This window comes from Bos javanicus, chromosome 2 (genome assembly GCF_032452875.1).
Source record: "Bos javanicus breed banteng chromosome 2, ARS-OSU_banteng_1.0, whole genome shotgun sequence".
NCBI lineage: Eukaryota > Metazoa > Chordata > Mammalia > Artiodactyla > Bovidae > Bos > Bos javanicus.
Window position 1 is genome coordinate 18489463 of NC_083869.1, and position 19279 is coordinate 18508741.

The following is a 19279-nucleotide window of genomic DNA, read 5'->3' on the forward strand; positions in this document are numbered from 1 at the left end:
TGGTCCCATCACTTCATGGCAAATAGATGGGGAAAAAGTGGAAGCAGTGACAGACTTTATTTTCTTGGGCTCCAAAATTACTGTAGAAGGTGACTTCAGCCATGAAATTTAAAAGACATTTGCTCCTTGGAAGGAAAGCTATGACAAACTTCAACAGTATATTAAAAAGCAGAGACATCCTGCTTTTTATTACACTGTCTAGGTTTGTCATAGCTTTTCTTGCAAAGAGCAAGCGTCTTAATTTCATGGCTGCAGTCACTGTCCGCAGTGATTTTGGAGCCCAAGGAAATAAAATCTGTCACTATTTCCATTGTTCACCCATCTATTTGCCATGAAGTGATGGGATCGGGTGCCATAATCTTAGTTTTTTGGATGTTGAGTTTTAAGCCAGCTTTTTCACTCTCCTCTTTCACTTTTATCCAGAGGCTCTTTAGCTCCTCTTCACTTTCTGCCATAAGGGTGGTGTCATCTGAATATCTGAGATTATCGATATATACATAAACTGAATGAAAAGATATTTTATTTTGTTCTTAAATAATCGCAATTATTTGATTGGATATGTGCACCTGTTATAACTGAAAATGGGGTCCAACTGCTTACCGCTCAAAAGTCAATAAAGAGGCAAGGTTGGTGGAAAGGAAAGTTTGCTTCTTTTTGGATGCTGGCAACAGGCTAGGAGGGCAGACTTCTGTTCAAAGCCCAACTCTCCCCCACTGATGATCAGTGGGCAACAGATTTTAAAGGGAGAGGCTACATGCAGAAACAGCAGTCAGCTCTGACAGTCATCTTGAAATTGATCATGTGGTGGTCTGACCAACATCATCTTGATTGTTTTAAATACAGTTGATCTTCAGTTCTAGGATGGGCTTGTTCCCGTTTCTTTGAGACTAATTCTCTGAACAGTGGCAGCTTATGTCATGGCTACAGTCTAGTCATCGTGTAGTTCACTTCTTCCACCTGGTGGGGGTTTTAGTATCCTTAAGAGCTCACAGGATATGGCCCAGAATAGTATCTATAGCCCTTGAGAAGGAACTAAAGGTCCTTTACTATGCTTGATGACTAAACTATTATTATGTGGTCTCTTTGGCTGTTTTCCTTTGTACCTGCATTTTCTCACTTCTCTGATTATGCTTATTCTTTGGGTAAAGTTTTTCCATAGACAAAAGGCAGGTGGAGAACATGAGGAACAAGGTTCATAGTGTCCTTCTCCATTTCATGTTGAACACTATGCAACTTTCAGATCTTGGAATCGGATACTGCCATGCTTATTTCTGGGGCCACATTGATCAAAAGTACTTGCTTTATATCACAGCAACTGCCAAAAATCCAGCTTTGCAATAATATGTAACCAAAACTAGTGTAAGGTCAATGGGCACTCTTTTGAACTACCAGTAGATAGATGTTGAGAATTGTTTCTCTCAGAAATTTAAAATATTCCAGAACCCCTTTGTGAGTATGCTGTAGCACCCCTCCTTACGTGCCTGGTGCACAGTTTTGGAACCAATTAATAATCAATGAATGTGATGATGATCAAAAGTTCAACCATAACAGCATTTTACACATGAGGCTTAATGTGAGAGTCTGCAGTCTATTTCTGTTGGAAGTGGAACTTACAGATATGTAATAAATAGAGTATTTTTAAAAGAGGACATCAGTAAGCTTCGACTCTTTATCACTTAAGTGCTAACTAAGTCTGGCAGAGAGACAGAGCTTATGCACAATGACTGTTTCAAACAATGAATATGTTTAGATGACTCAAGGCTATGGTTTTTCCAGTAGTCATGTACAGATGTAGAAAGTGAAAGTGAAGTCACTCAGTTGTGTCTGACTCTTTGTGACCCCATAGACTGTAGCCTACCAGGCTCCTAAAAAAAAAAAAAAAAAAGCAGAGACATCACTTTGCCAACAAAGGTACATACAGTCAAAGCTACGGTTTTTCCAGTAGTCATGTACAGATGTGAGAGTTGGACCAAAAAGAAGGTTGAGCATCAGAGAACTGATGCTTTCAAATTGTGGTGTTGGAGAAGACTCTTGAGAGTCCCAATCCTAAAGGAAATCAACCCTGAATATTCACTGGATGGACTGAATGTGAAGCTGAAACTCCAATACTTCAGCCAACTGATGCGAAGAGCTGACTCACTGGAGAAGACTCTGATGCTGGGAAAGACTGAGGGCAGGAGAAGGGGATGGAGACAGAGGATGAAATGGTAGAGAGTATCACCGACTCAATGGACATGAGTTTGAGCAAACTCCAGGAGACAGTGAAGGAGAAGGGAGCCAGGCATGCTGCAGTCCAGGGGTTGCAAAGAGTTGGACACAACTTAGCAACTGAACAACAGCCAGAACACCACCACCAACCCCCTTGCACACAGTGAGTGCCAAAAGAATTCCAGTCTCTTACAGAGAAGTTGCATACCCTGTGGTGAGAGCATGGGTTCCCATCACTCCTCTCTCTTTGCCCTGCTTACACAGCACAGGCAGAAGTGCTAGACACTGAAAATAATTCATTTAATTAGTGTTTATTCAGTGCTACAGAACACAACTTATCACAGATTTGGCTCCAATGCTCCAGATTTGGGGATGAGGATGAGGGCTTTCCTTGAAGCTTAACTTCTACTCTTTGCAATCAAACTCAAGTGTTCCCTGAAATCTTATCAAGCATGCACTGATTTACAACGGTTCACTGATTAATAACAGGGTGACCATGCTGGAGGCAGTATGACTGCCCTTGTTCTTTCTGTGACTATTAAATCACCATTCAGCCTGGTCACTTTAGACACTGACTGCTATATGATTAATCAGTTCAGTTTTTATGGGTCAAATAGTACCAAGACAGAGACAGATAGGGAATTCATTCTTAAACCCTGATATAGACTCAGGATTTACCTCCCCAAAAGGTTTTACCGGTTACGCTTTTGAAATGACAATGCTGAGTTATCATAAAAAGATTAAATTTCACAGTAGAGAACATGGTAATATCGTTCAGAGGGATGGATATCCAAAACCAAGTTTCAGATGCTTGGAAAATTCTTTTTATGAAACACTATATTCCTTAATGAGGCCTAGCAAATTGGTACATGAACTTTATCTTGTTCATCACTACATTCCCAGAACGTAGGAAAGATGCCTGGCAGATACCAGGTGCTTTAAAAAAAAAAAAAATGTGATTGAGTGAATGAATAATTAAATACTAGAAAATTAAGATATTGCCTGTTACCCATGAGAGTATGGGGCTTCCCAGGTGGCTCAGTGGTAAAGAACCCACCTGTAATGCAGGAGAGGTGGGTTCAATCCCTGGGTTGGGAAGATCCTCTGGAGGAGGAAATGGCTACCTACTCTAGTATTCCTGCCTGGAAAATTCCATGGACAGAGGGGCCTGGTGGTCCATGGAGTTGAAGAGTCAGACACAACTGAGCGACTGAGCGCACATATGAGAGCAGAGATATGCAGTTTATCCACGAGAGTATACTGTACTGGGCATGCATAGAAATGATGAAAATGGTTTCTTTCCAAACATTAATTCAGCCTGACAAACTGTAAGCAGCGTACAGTGAAAATGCACTCCTCTACCCCAGGTCCATTGTCTTTATGGAACACATTGTGATTTTGTAAGCTTGTGTTATTGTGATTCAGAATCTCTTTCAAATAAATATTGAGCAGAATGATTCATTTAGAATTTATACCAACTTGAGAGGTGACTATAGTTAAATATATTAATCTAATTAAGACTGCTATTAAGAGCGTCCCTGGTGGCTCAAATGGTAAAGACTGCTATTGACCTTCTCTACATACCTCTTTGAAGAAATAATTAATAAAATCATCTCAACTGATTCACACATATATATGAGGACTATATCTGCAAAAAAGATTCTTAGGTATTCCCTTTTTTACTACTTTTTCAAAACACATGTTTTTTAATCTCAAACTATCAAATGTTACTGAAATTCTTATTCTCTACAAAGGATTCTCAAAGAACACTGTCATGGAACTGGAAGGTTCCTTAAAGATCACAGTATGAACAGTCACTCATCCTTCTGACCTAAGATGAACTAAAAGTAATAATAAGCATGCCACTGAGCCAAATTTAAATATTAAGAAGAGCTCTTCCAAATAAAAGATTTCATTTTATCAAGCTCCTATGCGCCATACTAGCAGTGAACTTAAATGCTCTACAAAGATAAAAACTTCAAGCACACAAGGTTAAAAGCACAACTAGCTGGAGGGTCACTAGACTACACTTCGTTCCTGGAATAAATTATGACTTATCTTAGTAATCACCCATTGCTCTGGGCTACACATAAGAGGTTCCTCACATGAACTCCCAAGACACTGTGCTTATGCATATTTGCAATGAGATGATTCATTTGCATCTCAAAACATAGTAGCTAGGGTCTCAAAGTTAAACTCAACAGAATATCTGTTCTCACAACTGCCCATGTGAAAATTCGTAATAAAAAAAAATTTGCATCATTTTTCTAATGTTTTTCCTTAAAACATGTTATAGAAATAAAGTGTTTGACATTTTAATGCAACAAAACATCTATGTATCATATAAAGCATTTGCTGCTATAAATCTGTTTTTAGCATTCCAATTAATAAAAAAAAGAGACAATTGTAGCTCAGTGCTTATGTCTTAAAAAGTGTTTATGTGCAGATTTTGCACAAGTTTAGATGTACACAAGATGAACGTACCATACAATTGCTTTTGGCTGAGTGAACAAGCAGGCAGCAAATACTGGCCTATTACACTAAACCAAGATACCTGTTTGCCATTTAACCATATTTTAAATCCATTCCTTTTCCTCTAATTTAGTGAGATCATAGAATTCTGGAGTTGAAAAACACCTTCAGGATAAACTAGTTGATCACCCTGGCACTATCAGTCTCAGATCTTGAGAGAAAAAATGATTTGTTCTTACCATTAGTTGATGGCAGGGATGGGACTACAACTCAGATTTAAGTCTCTTTTAATAAGCCAGACTGTTGGTGTTACGGAAAAGGGCCCTTCCCGGCTGGTCTCTCATTGCTGCAGAAACACCTAGCTTTTTGGAATTATTCCTTTCAATCCACTTCACGAGTGAAACTGACTTGCCGGCTCCACCTTCTTTCCTGTACTTTCTCCCACAATTTCTCGAAAACTTAACTGAATTCCAAAGCACAAGCATAACTCATTGACAATCAACCTCTAAGAGAATATGATCTTGGAACAGCTTCCAAAATCTTGCTTGTTATGCTCGAACGACTTCAACAAGAGAACTTTTAAAATAAACCGTGTTGCTAAACAAAATTAAAAGATATAGTGAAAAGATTCCTTAAAACGAAAACTTGATCTTAAAGGGTTCATTCCAGTCCTATGTCCCAACAACTCAGTTATTAACAGAATACTGAATTAAGTGCGAGTAAAGACAGAGATTGCATCAACATATGTAGAGTAAGAATGGTTCCGGAAGCTAGAGGAGGAAAGAGAAGTATTATTACACAGGCAAAGAAGTGGTCAGGTGCACTTCCCACCGTCAGGAGGATGGTGCGCAGTCTCGAACTATCCCCTCAAGAAGCCAAATGGGTACTTACAAGGGACAGAGAGAGGGATTAAACCCGGAAACCAAACAGCCGGTTTCGCTGTGGGGTTCCCCCTGGCAGGCAAAGGAAGGAGGAGTCCCTGACCCGCCTTCTCCTCAGCCTGCCCGCCGGAGCGCCCCGCCGCCCCCCGGGACACCCGACCCCATCATACCCGTCAGATAGTTGGTCCACTTGTACAGAACCCCCTCCATGCTTCACAGCCCTGCGCCGAGCATCCTCCTGGCCCAGCGCCAGCCGAAGTGATGCGGGAAACGCAGAGCCTGGGCAACCCCTCCCCGCCCGCCCGGGCCCCGCCCGCGGCGCCCCCAGCGCCCCCAGCCGGCACCAAGCCGCCCTCAGGCCGCGCGCGCCGCAGGGACGTGGCGGCCCTCAAAGGCCCGGACGGCGGCCGCTGCGTGGAGCTCGGGAGCCGCGAGACGTGGGCTCAGGCATCCCCGGGCTAGCCCCCGAGGAGGCGGCGGCAAAATCGCGACCCCGGCCGGCCTTCCGTTCGCGTTTCCGCTGCCGAGCGCTCCCTCCTTCTAGCCCGCCTTCCTTCCACCCCGGGTTGCCCGTTTATTTTCATTGACCCCGACGTCGCTTTCACTTCCTGGATGAAAGGGGCCGGCGCGTCCCGGGAAACCCCTCCCCGGCGGCGGGGCTGGAGGAGCGGGCGCGGCCTACAGCCCCTTCGCCGAGCCAGAGGCTACGCGAAGAGGGCGGGCCAGAGTCCTGACTCCTCCTCATTCTCCTACAGACCCTCGGCTGGCGTCTTACGGGGTCCCACTCTCATCCCGTACGCTGAGTCCTGGGCCGACCGCTCCCCGGTATCCTGGGGCCTAAGCCTCAGGGCCCAGAACTAGCGCACGCAGACTCCACTGTGCTCGCAGCCCCTGAGCCAACCCGAGGACTAGCCCCCAGCGCATTCGTCAGTCAGGCGCTGATTTAGGCCTCTCAGGTTTTCCCGTTATTGAGCCTCCGGTCCCTCCGGTGGTTGCTTTTAAAAAAATTAAAGATTTCCTATTTATGTTAACTTTGCATCTTCTTCACATTCGGGGGATCTGAGAAATTATCTCCTAGGAAGGTGGTGTGCCTCTGAGAGTCTTCCGGCAGGGAACAGCGAGGGGCCCCAAGGAATTGTCACCACGCAATATATCTTAGCCACTACTTCATTTAGAACATAGAACATGGGAGCAAGCTTTGGAGTTTATTTAAAAAATGAAAGTCTCCCCTCGCTTTTAGGATTTTTTAAAATTCTATTTGGAAATGACCATCCTTATGTATGCTGCTGCTGCTGTTTAATCTTAAACTGTGTCAACTCTTTGCGACCCATGGATTATAGCCCGCCAAGCTCTTCTGTCCACAGGATTTCCCAGGCAAAAATACTGGAGTGGGTTGCCATTCCTTCTCCAGGGTTATCTTCGCGACCCAGGGATCGAACCCACATCTGGAGCCCTATCCCCATGTATAACTGACAATAATTTTCAGATGTATGGAATTTTGCACACTTTAAAGCTTAAAGCAGCCTCACTGATGCTGCTTTTCTTAGCATCACCGAGGTAGGTAATATCTCCCATTGGAGAACCAGGCTTTAGCTGAAGTCCTAGTTTGGGTAAGAGTATTCGCCTGGAAATACAGTGAATTGATGGTTAGATGGCCAGATGGATATGATAATATACAAGTAGTGGGTTTAAGACCGCGGTGATGGGATAGTAAAATTTATTGTATATATTATAAAGTTTTTATACTAAAATGTCGAAGGTGAGCATATACGACTCAAAAACTCATATACGACTTTTGTGTCAGACTTCGTCATATCCCTGCTGCGTATTAACTGTGTGAGATTAAAATAGAATGCCCAAGACTCAAATTACCTCGTTTTCTCGTCTGTGGAATGTGGATAATGACATCTCAAAGAGTTGGTAAGAAAAGCAACAGCATGAAATTTACCCGCACCTCAGTTCAGTTCAGTCGCTCAGTTGTGTCTGACTCTACACAACCCCATGGACTGCAGTACACCAGGCTTCCCTGTCCATCATCTCCCAGAGCTTACTCAAACTCATGTCCATTGAGTCGGTGATGCTATCCAACCATCTCATCCTCTGTTGTCCCCTTCTCCTCCCACCTTCAATCATTCCAAGCATCAGGGTCTTTTCAAGTCAGTCAGTTCTTCACATCAGGTGACCAAAGGACTGGAGTTTCAGTTTCAGCATCAGTCCTTCCAATGAATATTCAGGACTGATTTCTTTTAGGATGGACTGGTTGAATCTGCTTGCAGTCCAAGGGACTCTCAAGGGTCTTCTCCAACACCACAGTTCAAAGGCATCAATTCTTCAGCGCTCAGCTTTCTTTATAGTCCAATTCTTACATCCATACATGACTACTGGAAAAACCAAAGCTTTGACTAGACTGACCTTTGTTGGCAAAGTAATATCTCTGCTTTTTAATATGCTGTCTAGGTTGGTCATAACTTTTCTTCCAAGGAGCAAGTGTCTTTTAATTTCCTGGCTGCAGTCACCATCTGCAGTGATTTTGGAACCCAAGAACATAAAGTCTGTCACTGTTTCTATTGTTTCCCCATTGATCTGCCACGATGGGACCAGATGCTTAGTTTTTTTAATGTTAAGTTTTAAGCCAACTTTTTTACTGTCCTCTTTCACTTTCATTAAGAGGCTGTTTAGTTCTCCGCTTTCTGCCATAAGGGTGGTGTCATCTGCATATCTGGGGTTATTGATATTTCTCCCAGCAACCTTGATTCCAGCTTGTGCTTCATCCAGCCCAGCATTTCTCATGATATAAGTTAAATAAGCAGGGTGACAATATACAGACTTGACATACTCATTTCCCAATTTGGAACCATCTGTTGTTTCATGTCCAGTTCTAACTGTTGCTTCTTGACCTGCATACAGATTTCTCAAGAGCCAGGTCAGGTGGTCTGGTATTCCCATCTCTTTCAGAATTTTCCACAGCTTGTTGTGATCCACAGAGTCAAAGGCTTTGGCATAGTCAATAAAGCAGATGTTTTTCTGGAACTTTCTCATTTTTTCAAAGATCCAACAGATGTTTTCTATTTGATCTCTGGTTCCTCTGCCTTTTCTAAATCCAGCTTGAACATGTGGAAGTTCACAGTTCACGAACTGTTGAAGCCTGGCTTGGAGAATTTTCAGCATTACTTTGCTAGCGTGTGAGATAAGTGCAAATGTGCGGTAGTTTGAGCATTCTTTAGCATTGCCTTTCTTTGGGATTGGCATGAAAACTGATTTTTTTCCAGTCCTGTGGCCCCTGCTGAGTTTTCCAAATTTGCTGGCATATTGAGTGCTGCACTTTCACAGCCCTCAAATCAAGGGCGACCCCAAGTGGGGAAGAAAGGAAAATGCAAACCTGTAGCCGGTCCCAAATCGCTAGTCAGCTCTGCGGAAAGGCTTTTAACCAGAGGGAGCAGGGGCACCTGTTTACTAGTATGTGGCTTAGCCTGAAACCTCTTAATGTATGACTCTGACCTTAAGAAGGCGCTTCAGGGAAACCCCAAAAACAAGATTGCCTCTCCCGATGCGCACTAGTTCTCTAGGAATCTGAGGAGAAGCCTTTCACGGCCAATCGTGTATTCCTGATTACAACCTCCCACCTTAGTCTTTTTATTTCGTTTTTCGCCAGTTTCAAAAAAATAAAAGAGAGAACTTTACTATCGAACCCTGAGGAAACTGGCTGTAAATATGAGGACTTGGAAAGGAGATGCGATGCAAAAGTACAGTGTTGCCTTAGGGACTGAGAACCGTCCGTGAAAGCGCGGGGTACCACAGGGGTGCAGCCAGCAGCCAACTGACACAAATTCCAAGGGTTGGGCTCGCCGCAGGGGGAAGGGGCGGTGCTACGCTTCACCCCGCCCCTGGCCCTTTGTGACGTAGGACAATGCTCGCCTGCCACGCGTCGGAAATGGGCTACAGCTGCTACCACCCGCCTGCAACTGACACGCTTGCGGGAACGCAGTGATCATCTGGGGGGTGAATCCAGGAATCATGCATTTCTTATTCAGATTAATCCTTTTCTTTTACGTGTGGGGCATTTTTACTGCTCAGGGACAAAAGGCAGAGGAGACCACAGAGGAAGTGAAAATAGAAGTTTTGCATCGTCCAGAAAATTGTTCTAAGACAAGCAAAAAGGGAGACCTGCTAAATGCCCATTACGACGGCTTCTTGGCTAAAGACGGCTCGAAATTCTACTGCAGGTAGGATATGATGAGAACAGCTCCCGAGTCCAGTTGATGCACTAAATCTAACCTCCCTCCACCAACCAGAAGCCTAATTTACTGGGTTGTTTGAGGTTGATTTTGAACAGTAAGAGTTCACCCTTTCTGAACTTTCTAGGAGGAAAATAGGATTTGACACAGTATTTCCCTATTATGTGGAATATTATTTTTTAAATTACGGAAAATGTTGGCCCAAGAAATTATTAAAAATACACTACATCTATACGCTCTCCTCACCACTGCCTATCGTAGTAAGTCAAGGTACTGTTTTTAAGAATGTTCACACTTTTCCTTTGCTGTGGGTTGGAGTCTCCTTACAGAGGATTATGTAGAATAGTTTATCTGGCCTTCAGAAGCACAATATTTACTGACTGGAGGCCGCTTTCCACTACTAGAAGCCACTACAATGACTTTTCTCTGGTGATTTTCAGACCCTGTGTCTCTGTGCCCTGCCCCTTCGTCCCACCACTACTTACTCTGATTTAATTGATGTTTTATTACTCAGAGATAGAATGTCTTTTCTCCTTCTGTGCTACTTCCCTATAAAAATAAGATTGGGGAAAGTTAATTCTTTCCATTTAGAAGAAAATAGAGAGATTTATTAAGAAGATACAAATTTTAATCATGATTCAAATGACTTTTTGAGGCTAAACCTGCACCATCCAATTTTTTTTGGAATAAATACAGAATGGTTAAATATGTAATTTGGACAAACTATGCAGTTAGGGGCAGGAGACCCATTAAAAAGTTAACTGTTGAGTAGTTTTTGTAAAGATGACAAGAAAAAAGAAAATGAGATGACTCCTAATGACTGCTGCTGCTGTTAAGTCACTTCAGTTGTGTCCAACTCTGTGCGACCCCATAGACGGCAGCCCACCAGGCTTCCCCGTCCCTGGGATTCTCCGGGCAAGAACACTGGAGTGGGTTGCCACCTCCTCCTTCAATGCATGAAATTGAAAAGTGAAAGTGAAGTCGCTCAGTCCTGTCTGACTCTAGTGACCCCATGGACTGCAGCCTACCAGGCTCCTCCGTCCATGGGATTTTCTAGGCAAAAGTACTGGAGTTGGGTGCCATTGCCTTCTCCGCTCCTAATGACTAGCTTTGGGCAAATCAAACCTCTGTCTGGCTATTATGAGGGAAGTTTGAGCCAAAGACCCCACAATGGGATTCCGAATGAGTCTTAATATAGGAAAAGACATGGTTAGAGAGGTTTCCAGTTTTACATAGGAACTAAATATTCAGCTGTATTTTAAAGTTTGATTTTATTTTCCTTCAAATCAACTTACCTGGTTGCTGTTTTTAATTACAGCCGGACACAAAATGAAGGCCACCCCAAATGGTTTGTTCTTGGTGTTGGACAAGTCATAAAAGGCCTAGACATTGGGATGATGGATATGTGTCCTGGAGAGAAGCGAAAATTGATTATACCTCCTTCATTTGCATATGGAAAGGAAGGCTATGGTAAGGTAAAAATATGGTAAAAATAAATCATACACTTCTGGGTATATAGTCAAAAAAATTGAAAGCAGACTCTCAAAGTTACTATGAGTAACTCATTGTTACAACTATGTTCACAGCAGCATTAGTCAAAATAGCCAAAAACTGAAAATAACCCAAATGTCGATTGGCATAAGAATGGATAAACAAAATGTGGTATATACATTCAGTGGAATATTATTCAGCCTCAAAAATGAAAGAAATTCGGATATATGCTACAACATGGATGAACCTTGAATACATTATGCTAAGTGAAATAAGCCAAACACAAAACCAATACTGTATGATCCCACTTATATAAAGTGCCTAGAATAGTCAAATTCATAGAGCCAGGAAGACCAGGGTGGTTGCCAGAGCCAAGGGAGAGAGGGTGGAATATAGGCAGTTGTTATTTAATAGGTGTAGAGTTTCAGTTCTGCAAGATGAAATAGTTCTAGAGACTGGGTGCAATGTGGATATACTTACCACCACTGAACTAATTCTACACTTAAAATGGTTACAATGATAAATTTTATTTTAATTGTGTTTTCCCACAATTAAAAGTTTTGAATCACTAAAAAAATGAAAAATCATAACAGGGAGGCCTGGCGTGCTGTGATTCATGGGTCACAAAGAGTCAGACACAACTGAGCAACTGATCTGATCTGATCTGATCTGATAGGGTCCAATAAACTTTAGCTATATGGAATCCAGCCCAGCCCAGTTCTCTCTTTTTACATATCGAGAAATTAAGCCATTGTTGCAATACAAGTCTCTGGCCAGAGTTCTTTACTCCCCACAGAGGCAATATTCATAATTACAGTGTATATTTTATAAACTCTACCTTAGTCATTTAAGTATAAGTTATTTTATTAATTATTATATAAATGTCTATAGAAAAAAACTTTTTGTAAGGAGTACCAAAGTCAAATTCATAAAACTCAGGAAACTGGAACTTATGATTTTAAAGTAAAAGGACAGCATTGGAACATTGTAGAAAGAACATCTGAAACATAACAAGCTATTAGTCACTACTATCCAAATTCAGGAGAAGCCTTGAAATATAGAAAAATGAACAGCTTCTTTCAATATATTGCTATTTTTAAAATCCTTGAGTAAGCTATGAGAACCTAGGTTAAGCAGATACATGAGGAAAATGTTTGCAGCATGTATAAACATATATGATGACCTGTCCTAGAAATAGGCAACTTCATAAACAAGTGGCCCACTCACCAAAAAATATGAATGAGTGGATAAAGATGTGCTATAGATACACACACCACACACACACACACACGCACACACACACACACACACACAATGGAATATTTCTCAGCCATAAAGAGGAAAGAAATCTTGCCATGTGCAACCACATGGATGGACCTAAAGGGTATTATGCTAACTGAAAATAAACCAGACAGACAAAGGCATGTATTAATTTTTCCAAAATTAAATTTTTAAAAATCACTAAAGTGGGGCTTCCCAGGTGGCTCCAAAGGTAAAGAGTCTGCCTGCAGTGCAGGAGACCTGGGTTCGATGCCTGGGTTGGGAAGATCCCCTGGGGAAGAAAATGGCAACCCACTCCAGTATTCTTGCCTGAAGAATTCCATGGACAGAGGAGCCTGGTGGGCTACAGTCCATGGGTCACAAAGAGTCAGACACAACTAACTGACTACCAAACACAGAAGTGGAGAAGAACAGAAAAATTTTTTTAAGAGGGGAAAATGGGTGGTATGGCAGAGAGCTGGTCTCTAGCATTCTCAGTTGGGTCCTTTCTTCCTTTTACTGTGTGAAAACTAGAAAGACTTTTTTTTTGGCTGTGCCCTGTGGTCTGCAGGAATCTTAGCTCCCAGACGAGGGATCAAACCCTGTGCTCCCTGCAGTAGAAACACAGGATCTTAAACACTGGACCTCCAGAGAATTCCCTAAAGAAAGAATTTTTACCACCTCATTTTAGTTTGAGTCCTTCTTAACCCCAGCTATTTGAAATATTTAGTATATAATTAAAGTAATTAAGGGTTTCTAAATGAAATATTGTCTTTACACCCCAATATTTCATTGAAATGGCAGGCCCTCTTTAAGGCTGTTGTTTTACTCATTAGAAGAGCTGGTTCCCTTGCCTATTCTTTCCAGCAGGAACAAGGATCACTGCCCCCAAATTGGACTGGAGGGATGTTAGTGATACAAATCAGACTCAGATTTAAAACTCCTAAAGAGACAGTCCAGATAACTACATCTTCACTTTCAAAGTTTTTTGCCACTAATTTGATTCCATCAAAATAGCTCCCACAAAACCATAATTAAGGTATCCTATTTTTAGTTGTAAAGGAGCCTAGGAGAGAGAGAATTGAAGATAAGTTAAATTGAATGTAATCTTGTCCTAAAAACGGTGTCATAGACTGAGCCCAATTCTAGATAAACTAATACAGGCAGAGTTCGCCTTTCAGCCTCCTTAAATCTCATTTTCAGAATTTCTCTTGCTCTCTTGTAGACAAGAGAGCATTCTTCCTGCTACAAGAGCACCCACATCTCTTGTCAACTGGTGCTCATACTAGGTCCTGTTACCACATGGCAAATGATTACTAATTTTATCCTTATTGTAAACTAATTTATGCTTAGATATGAATGACTACCCAGGCAACCTAAGCTATTAATAAGCTAGACCCTTGTAGCAAAAATGTATAAATTTGACGTGAAGAAGTTAGTTCATACTCAGTTTGAGGTGTCTTCAATAAATATAATGAACCTCACTAGTATAACAATGTCACCAAAACCTCCATCTTATATGTAAGGAAACTGAAGCCCAACAAAACTGTGTTCTTTGGAATGTAGCTAACTGCTAGTTTACCTGTATTATTTATAATAAATTACTAATAGCTTGAATTCAATAATTTTAAAAGCTGCTGTGCAGACCATAAGCAACTGCTTAACACACAATATCTTGATTGAATAAGCTTTTCTAAATAAGTTGTTATTAAGACCTAACCTAAGCTGTAACTTTATTTTAGGTAGTACTTGAAGAAGTCTTTTCTTCTGCACAATATTCTTGCCTAATGTCACAGAGCACCTCTGCATGTCTTGAAATGCATGTGATTTGTTAGTGCTTTAACTAACAGTACATGTGGTATGTATAGATTCTTTACATTAACTCCTAAGTCTTCTGATCTTCTAAATACAAGTAATTCTATAGTAAATGCATGTTTTTCTCTTCTTTATACTATCATTTTTTAGTAAGATAAAACTAACTGGCAATTTATTCTATGTTTACAGTTGAATTTGGGGGGAACTTCAACTTGTAATAGTTTTCCTTAAGAATTTTGAATTTGTTTTTAATTATTGTCAGGAAAAGTTTTTCTTCTGTCATAAAGAGATCTTAATGAGACAGAATGGGGATGGATCTTGTAAAATTATCATTGACTCAATCTTTTACTCTAAAAGTTAGGTAATGTATGTTGGTTGGGATGGTCACATTAGTCATGTGATATATGGGTAGATTTTTGTGTGTCCTGGTTTGGAGATGACTGATCTACTTCCGGAGAAGGCGATGGCACCCCACTCCAGTACTTCCTTTGGCTGTAACTTTCGAGCTTTTTTCTTTGAATTATATAAATATTTTAGCAAGAATCCTCCACTTTTTCATTAAAAAATTAGTTTTCATTGAAGAACAAACAGCCATTTTTTAAGATAAGTGATAGACACCATTTATTCAACAAATATTTGAGTAACTATATTTTTGAGTACCTATATATTTGAGTGGTGACAAAAGCCACCCACTGCCAGTCACTTTTATGAATGGCCATCTGAAGAGGCCATAGCTTGCTAAAATCATCTGTGACATTACTTAATTGGCTAACTTTATTAAAGGGAACTATTTAACTTAATACTTAAAAGAGTTTTTTTGTGATTAGAATTTTCTTCATGAAATTGTTACTAGTTTGTTCTGTTATTGCAGTATTTTTTGTCTATATGACAAATCTGACAAACAGGTATATTAAGACATATATTTTATTCATATTTCCAAATAACTGAACAAAATCATTTTCTAAAAGATACTGATCTTTGAAATATTTCTGACTGTGAATTTCTTCTCTGCGCTAGCTCTTTCTTGTATAATGCTGGAGTATATTATTAAAAATTACATGAATTATATTTATTTAAATTTAATCAGGAAATGGTCCCCTAAGTCTTTAGAACTTACTTGTTTTGAAAACATATGAGAAAAGTGTTCCTAAGAAATATTTAGAAAGCAATTTTTATAAATATGAAATAATACAATCATAATGCTATCATGGCTATTTGTAAATAAATATTTGACCATTATCCTCATGAAAGTTAAACTGTTAAAATTCATACCTTTAGCAGAAGGCAAGATTCCACCTGATGCAACATTGATTTTTGAGATTGAACTTTATGCTGTGACCAAAGGACCACGAAGCGTTGAAACGTTTAAACAGATAGACACGGACAATGACAGGCAACTTTCTAAAACTGAGGTAATTCAAACAGATTTCATATGGACAGTACTCTAAATTGTTATTCCCATTTAGATACATCTGTGTTAAAGCTATTATGTTTACTTCTATCTAGCATGGGCTAATTAATTTGCTTTCATAGAGCTAATTACAGAAATATTAAATTCTAAGAAGAAAATGTTCTTGTTTATTTTTTGTTGTTGTTCTTGTTTAATATAAAAGTTGAAAGGGAGTCAACCTGTTTAATTTCCTTTCTTCCCTGCAAGAGGGTCATTAAAATACCAAACTAATCTCTACAGGCATCATGACTCTAAAAATAGAGTCATGTGACCCAGCAATCCCATTCCTGGACATAGATACAGACAAACCTATAATTTGAAAAGCTAACAGGCACCCCTGTTCATTGCAGCACTATTTACAATATCCAAGACACAGAAGCACCCTAAATGTCCACTGGCAGACAAATGGATAAAGATGTGGTATACATACATACATACAATGGAATATTACTTAGCCATAAAAAAGAATGAAATAATGCCATTTGCAGCAACATAAGTGGACATAGAGATTATCATACTAAATGAGCTGAAAGACAAATATCATATGATATCACTTACCTATGGAATCTAAAAAAATGATACAAAATAGAAACAGACTCACAGACATAGAAAACAAACTATGGTTACCAAAGGGGAAAGGAAGAGGGAAAGGATAAACTGGGAATTTGGGATTAACAGATCCACACTACTATATATAAAATAAACAAGGACCTATTGTACAGCATGCGTGTGCATGCATGCTCAGTTGCTCAGTCATGTTTGACTCTGACCCCATGGACTGTAGCCCGCCAGGCTCCTCTGTCCATGGAATTCTCCAGGCAAGTACAGTGGAACAGGTTGCCATTAACATTCAGATGTTAATCTCTGAGTATGTACCATTAACCATCTATAACCTCAGGGGAAGCTAATTTGAAGATCTGTTTCTCTGCAGAAAATTGCTTCAAAGGTTGAAAAAAATAAAACCTCAAATAGCCTTTTAAATTTTTGTATCACGTATAGTAAGTAGTCTGAGATATGTTTCTTGAAAGTTTTCTCAGAGTTTCTGGAAATGTATTGTGGTGTCTTTTTTATTAAAGCAACATTATTTTGGCCCTCTAGATAAGTCATTACCTGAAAAAGGAATTTGAAAAAGATGAGAAGCCACGTGACCAGTCATATCAGACTGCAGTTTTAGAGGATTTTTTTAAGAAGAACGACCATGATGGTGATGGCTTCATTTCTTCTAAGGAATACAATGTCTATCAACATGATGAACTATAGCATATTTTTATTTCTAAATTTTCTTAGCTATTTACTGTATTTTATATATAAAACAAAGTCACTTTTCTCTGCATTATATTTTCTGTTTTTCCCTCATGAACATATTTTGATCCTTCAATACATGTAATATTGGAATAATAAATGTGAGGCTTTTTTGCAAAATTTAACTTTCACATAGGCATGATTGTGTTTCCTATTGCTTTATTCTGTTAACATGAATTGCAGTACCATGAAATCGACCTCTGCATCGTATTAGGCAATTTTTTCCCCTTCAAGTTATAGGAAGACACCTCTGTCATAATTTACAAGTTCTTCCCAACTCTAACCTTAACAGCATGTATAGATATGTAAATACCCAATCTTTAATATTTAAAGTACCCCATATTTTAAACATATTTAATAGGAACCCAAGAATTAACATTTCACTTGTTTTATACATTTCATAGCATTACAGACAGTAAGATATAAAAATCTACCAGGCTTCCCTGGTGACCAGTGGTTAAAACTCTGAGCTTCCACTACAGGGGAAATGGGTTCACATTTCACATGGCACAGCCAAAAGTAAAATCATATGACCAAGGAATCTTCCTTTAGGATGCGTGCAGGAAAGTACTAGTTATAATAATATGTCCCACAGCGAGCCTCAACACAGTGTCTGTACTTTATGGTGCAAGCTTCTGGCCTTGGGTATTTGTTCCAGTGGCTAATGTTTGCAAGAGACTTGATCAGACCAAAGGCTCTGTGCCTCTGTCTTAGAGAGCATGCGTCATAAAGTCTGCACTGCTCTGACTTGTGCACTCCCTCAGACATCATTATGAATGTGCTACACCGCTTCCTTCTCGTAGGCCTTTATATCTACCATCCCTAACTTTTTGTCTTGATAGTTTTAAATTGATGCTATGGCATTTCTCAAGTCTCCCTTTCTCTGGGTTTTTCTATCCGATGTCATTTCATTTCACAATGTTCTTATTATTAACCATGAGCGAACAGCACAAACTGGTATGCCATCAAATTTTTGGTAGATGTGTAGAACTTATTTTACACATGAAGGGTACATGAGGATATCTACTGAGGATATAAAGTGCCATGGCAATTTTGTGTCATCATCAAATCACTGTGGTCCAACATGTTGAGAATAAGAGGTAAGAGATGCTGTAGAAGATCATGCTGGTACCCAAGAAAGGACACATATTTATTGGATCAAGTAAGATTTGCCTACTGTGTATGTAGAAAATCGTGTGTGTGTGCGTGTTAGTCGCTCAGTCGTGTCCGACTCTTTGTGACCCCATGGGGTGTAGCCTACCAGGCTCCCTGTCCATGGAATTCTCCAGCAAGAATACTGGAGTGGGTTTCCATTTCCTTCTCCAAGGGATCTTCCTGACCCAGGGATCAAACCCAGGTGTCCCGCATTGCAGGCAGACTCTTTAGCATCTGAGCCACCAGGGAAGCCCATAGAAAAGTGTGCTTAGGTAGTAAATAGCTCTATTCAAAACAAGCAAATTTAAAACAGTTTTTTCCATTTTATGAAACTTATACTCCTTCTAAACCACTGTTTATTGATTATCTTTTAACCTCTTTATATATACAGCTAGAAATCCTACAATTTAAAAGTATAAGGGGACTTTCCTGGCCATTCAGTGGTTAGAATTTTGCCTTCCAATGGAGAGTGTGGGGGTTTGATCCTTGATCGGGGACCTAAAATCCCACTTCCTGGTCAAAAAAACAAAACAGAAAACAGAAACAATATTGTAACAAATTCAATATAGACTTCAAAAATATTCCACATCAAAAAAAAAAGTCTTACAGCATAAGGGCAACACAAATCCCACTAGGTTAGTGAATCTCACATATGTGTAGCACAGAGCTGGACACTTCAAAAAATAAAAACATTTACTATCTTTTCCTGTCTCCCAATATTTCTTCACTCCCATAACCCAGTTTTATACCTCCTCCTCACTTAATCTTCGACTTTCATCCCTTTACTTTCCTCAGAAAACCCTGCTCAGTAGTAAACTTAGGTTGACAACACAATATTATACTTTGGTTTAGAAACTGTCCCCATGTCAATATTCATACAAAAAAAAAGTCACTAGAGTCTTTTTTGATCAGTATACTCATATTTGCATCTGAATTATATACTCTACAAAATGAAAATGTCATGAAAGCTACACTGGAAATTATCCTATGACACTGTTTCTAATTCTAAC

The 19279-nt window shown here is 40.0% G+C and overlaps 2 protein-coding genes across 9 annotated transcripts in view; one reads left to right on the plus strand and one right to left on the minus strand.

Moving 5' to 3' along the window:
- PLEKHA3 (pleckstrin homology domain containing A3) overlaps positions 1-5864 on the minus strand; it is a 29780-nt gene extending 23916 nt beyond the window's left edge. For 2 of the 4 annotated variants that reach the window (XM_061434232.1, XM_061434250.1), the window contains exon 1: positions 5732-5864. In XM_061434232.1, the coding sequence (XP_061290216.1) occupies positions 5732-5771 (40 nt within the window). In that variant the 5' untranslated portion in view covers positions 5772-5864. Of the gene's footprint in view, positions 1-2416; positions 3944-4919; positions 5685-5731 lie in introns of those variants that run through there. The other 2 variants (XM_061434259.1, XM_061434242.1) reach the window with 2 other exon arrangements.
- A 3611-nt stretch (positions 5865-9475) lies between these two features.
- Positions 9476-17245, plus strand: FKBP7 (FKBP prolyl isomerase 7). 5 transcript variants are annotated; one of them, XR_009739710.1, is made up of 4 exons: positions 9476-9784; positions 11115-11266; positions 14290-14405; positions 15641-15728. XR_009739710.1 is itself a non-coding variant. In XM_061434269.1 (4 exons), exons 1-4 carry the CDS (start codon positions 9576-9578, stop codon positions 17070-17072), a joined length of 657 nt encoding a protein of 218 aa, XP_061290253.1. In that variant the 5' UTR covers positions 9476-9575; the 3' UTR covers positions 17073-17245. The 5 variants fall into 5 exon arrangements, 3 of the variants coding, with proteins under 3 accessions (XP_061290253.1, XP_061290261.1, XP_061290272.1); XR_009739711.1 differs by having other exon boundaries at positions 15644-15722; XM_061434269.1 differs by lacking the exon at positions 14290-14405 and adding an exon at positions 16911-17245 and having other exon boundaries at positions 15641-15774.
- Positions 17246-19279: the final 2034 nt, after the last annotated feature.

Bases quoted from the DNA above. Each gene is read 5' to 3' on its own strand.
- FKBP7 (XM_061434269.1), top strand. From the start codon at position 9,576: ATGCATTTCTTATTCAGATTAATCCTTTTCTTTTACGTGTGGGGCATT. The intron at 9,785-11,114 runs GTAGGATATGAT...TTTTAATTACAG, and splicing joins GGCTCGAAATTCTACTGCAG to CCGGACACAAAATGAAGGCC. The intron at 15,775-16,910 runs GTAATTCAAACA...TTGGCCCTCTAG, and splicing joins GGCAACTTTCTAAAACTGAG to ATAAGTCATTACCTGAAAAA.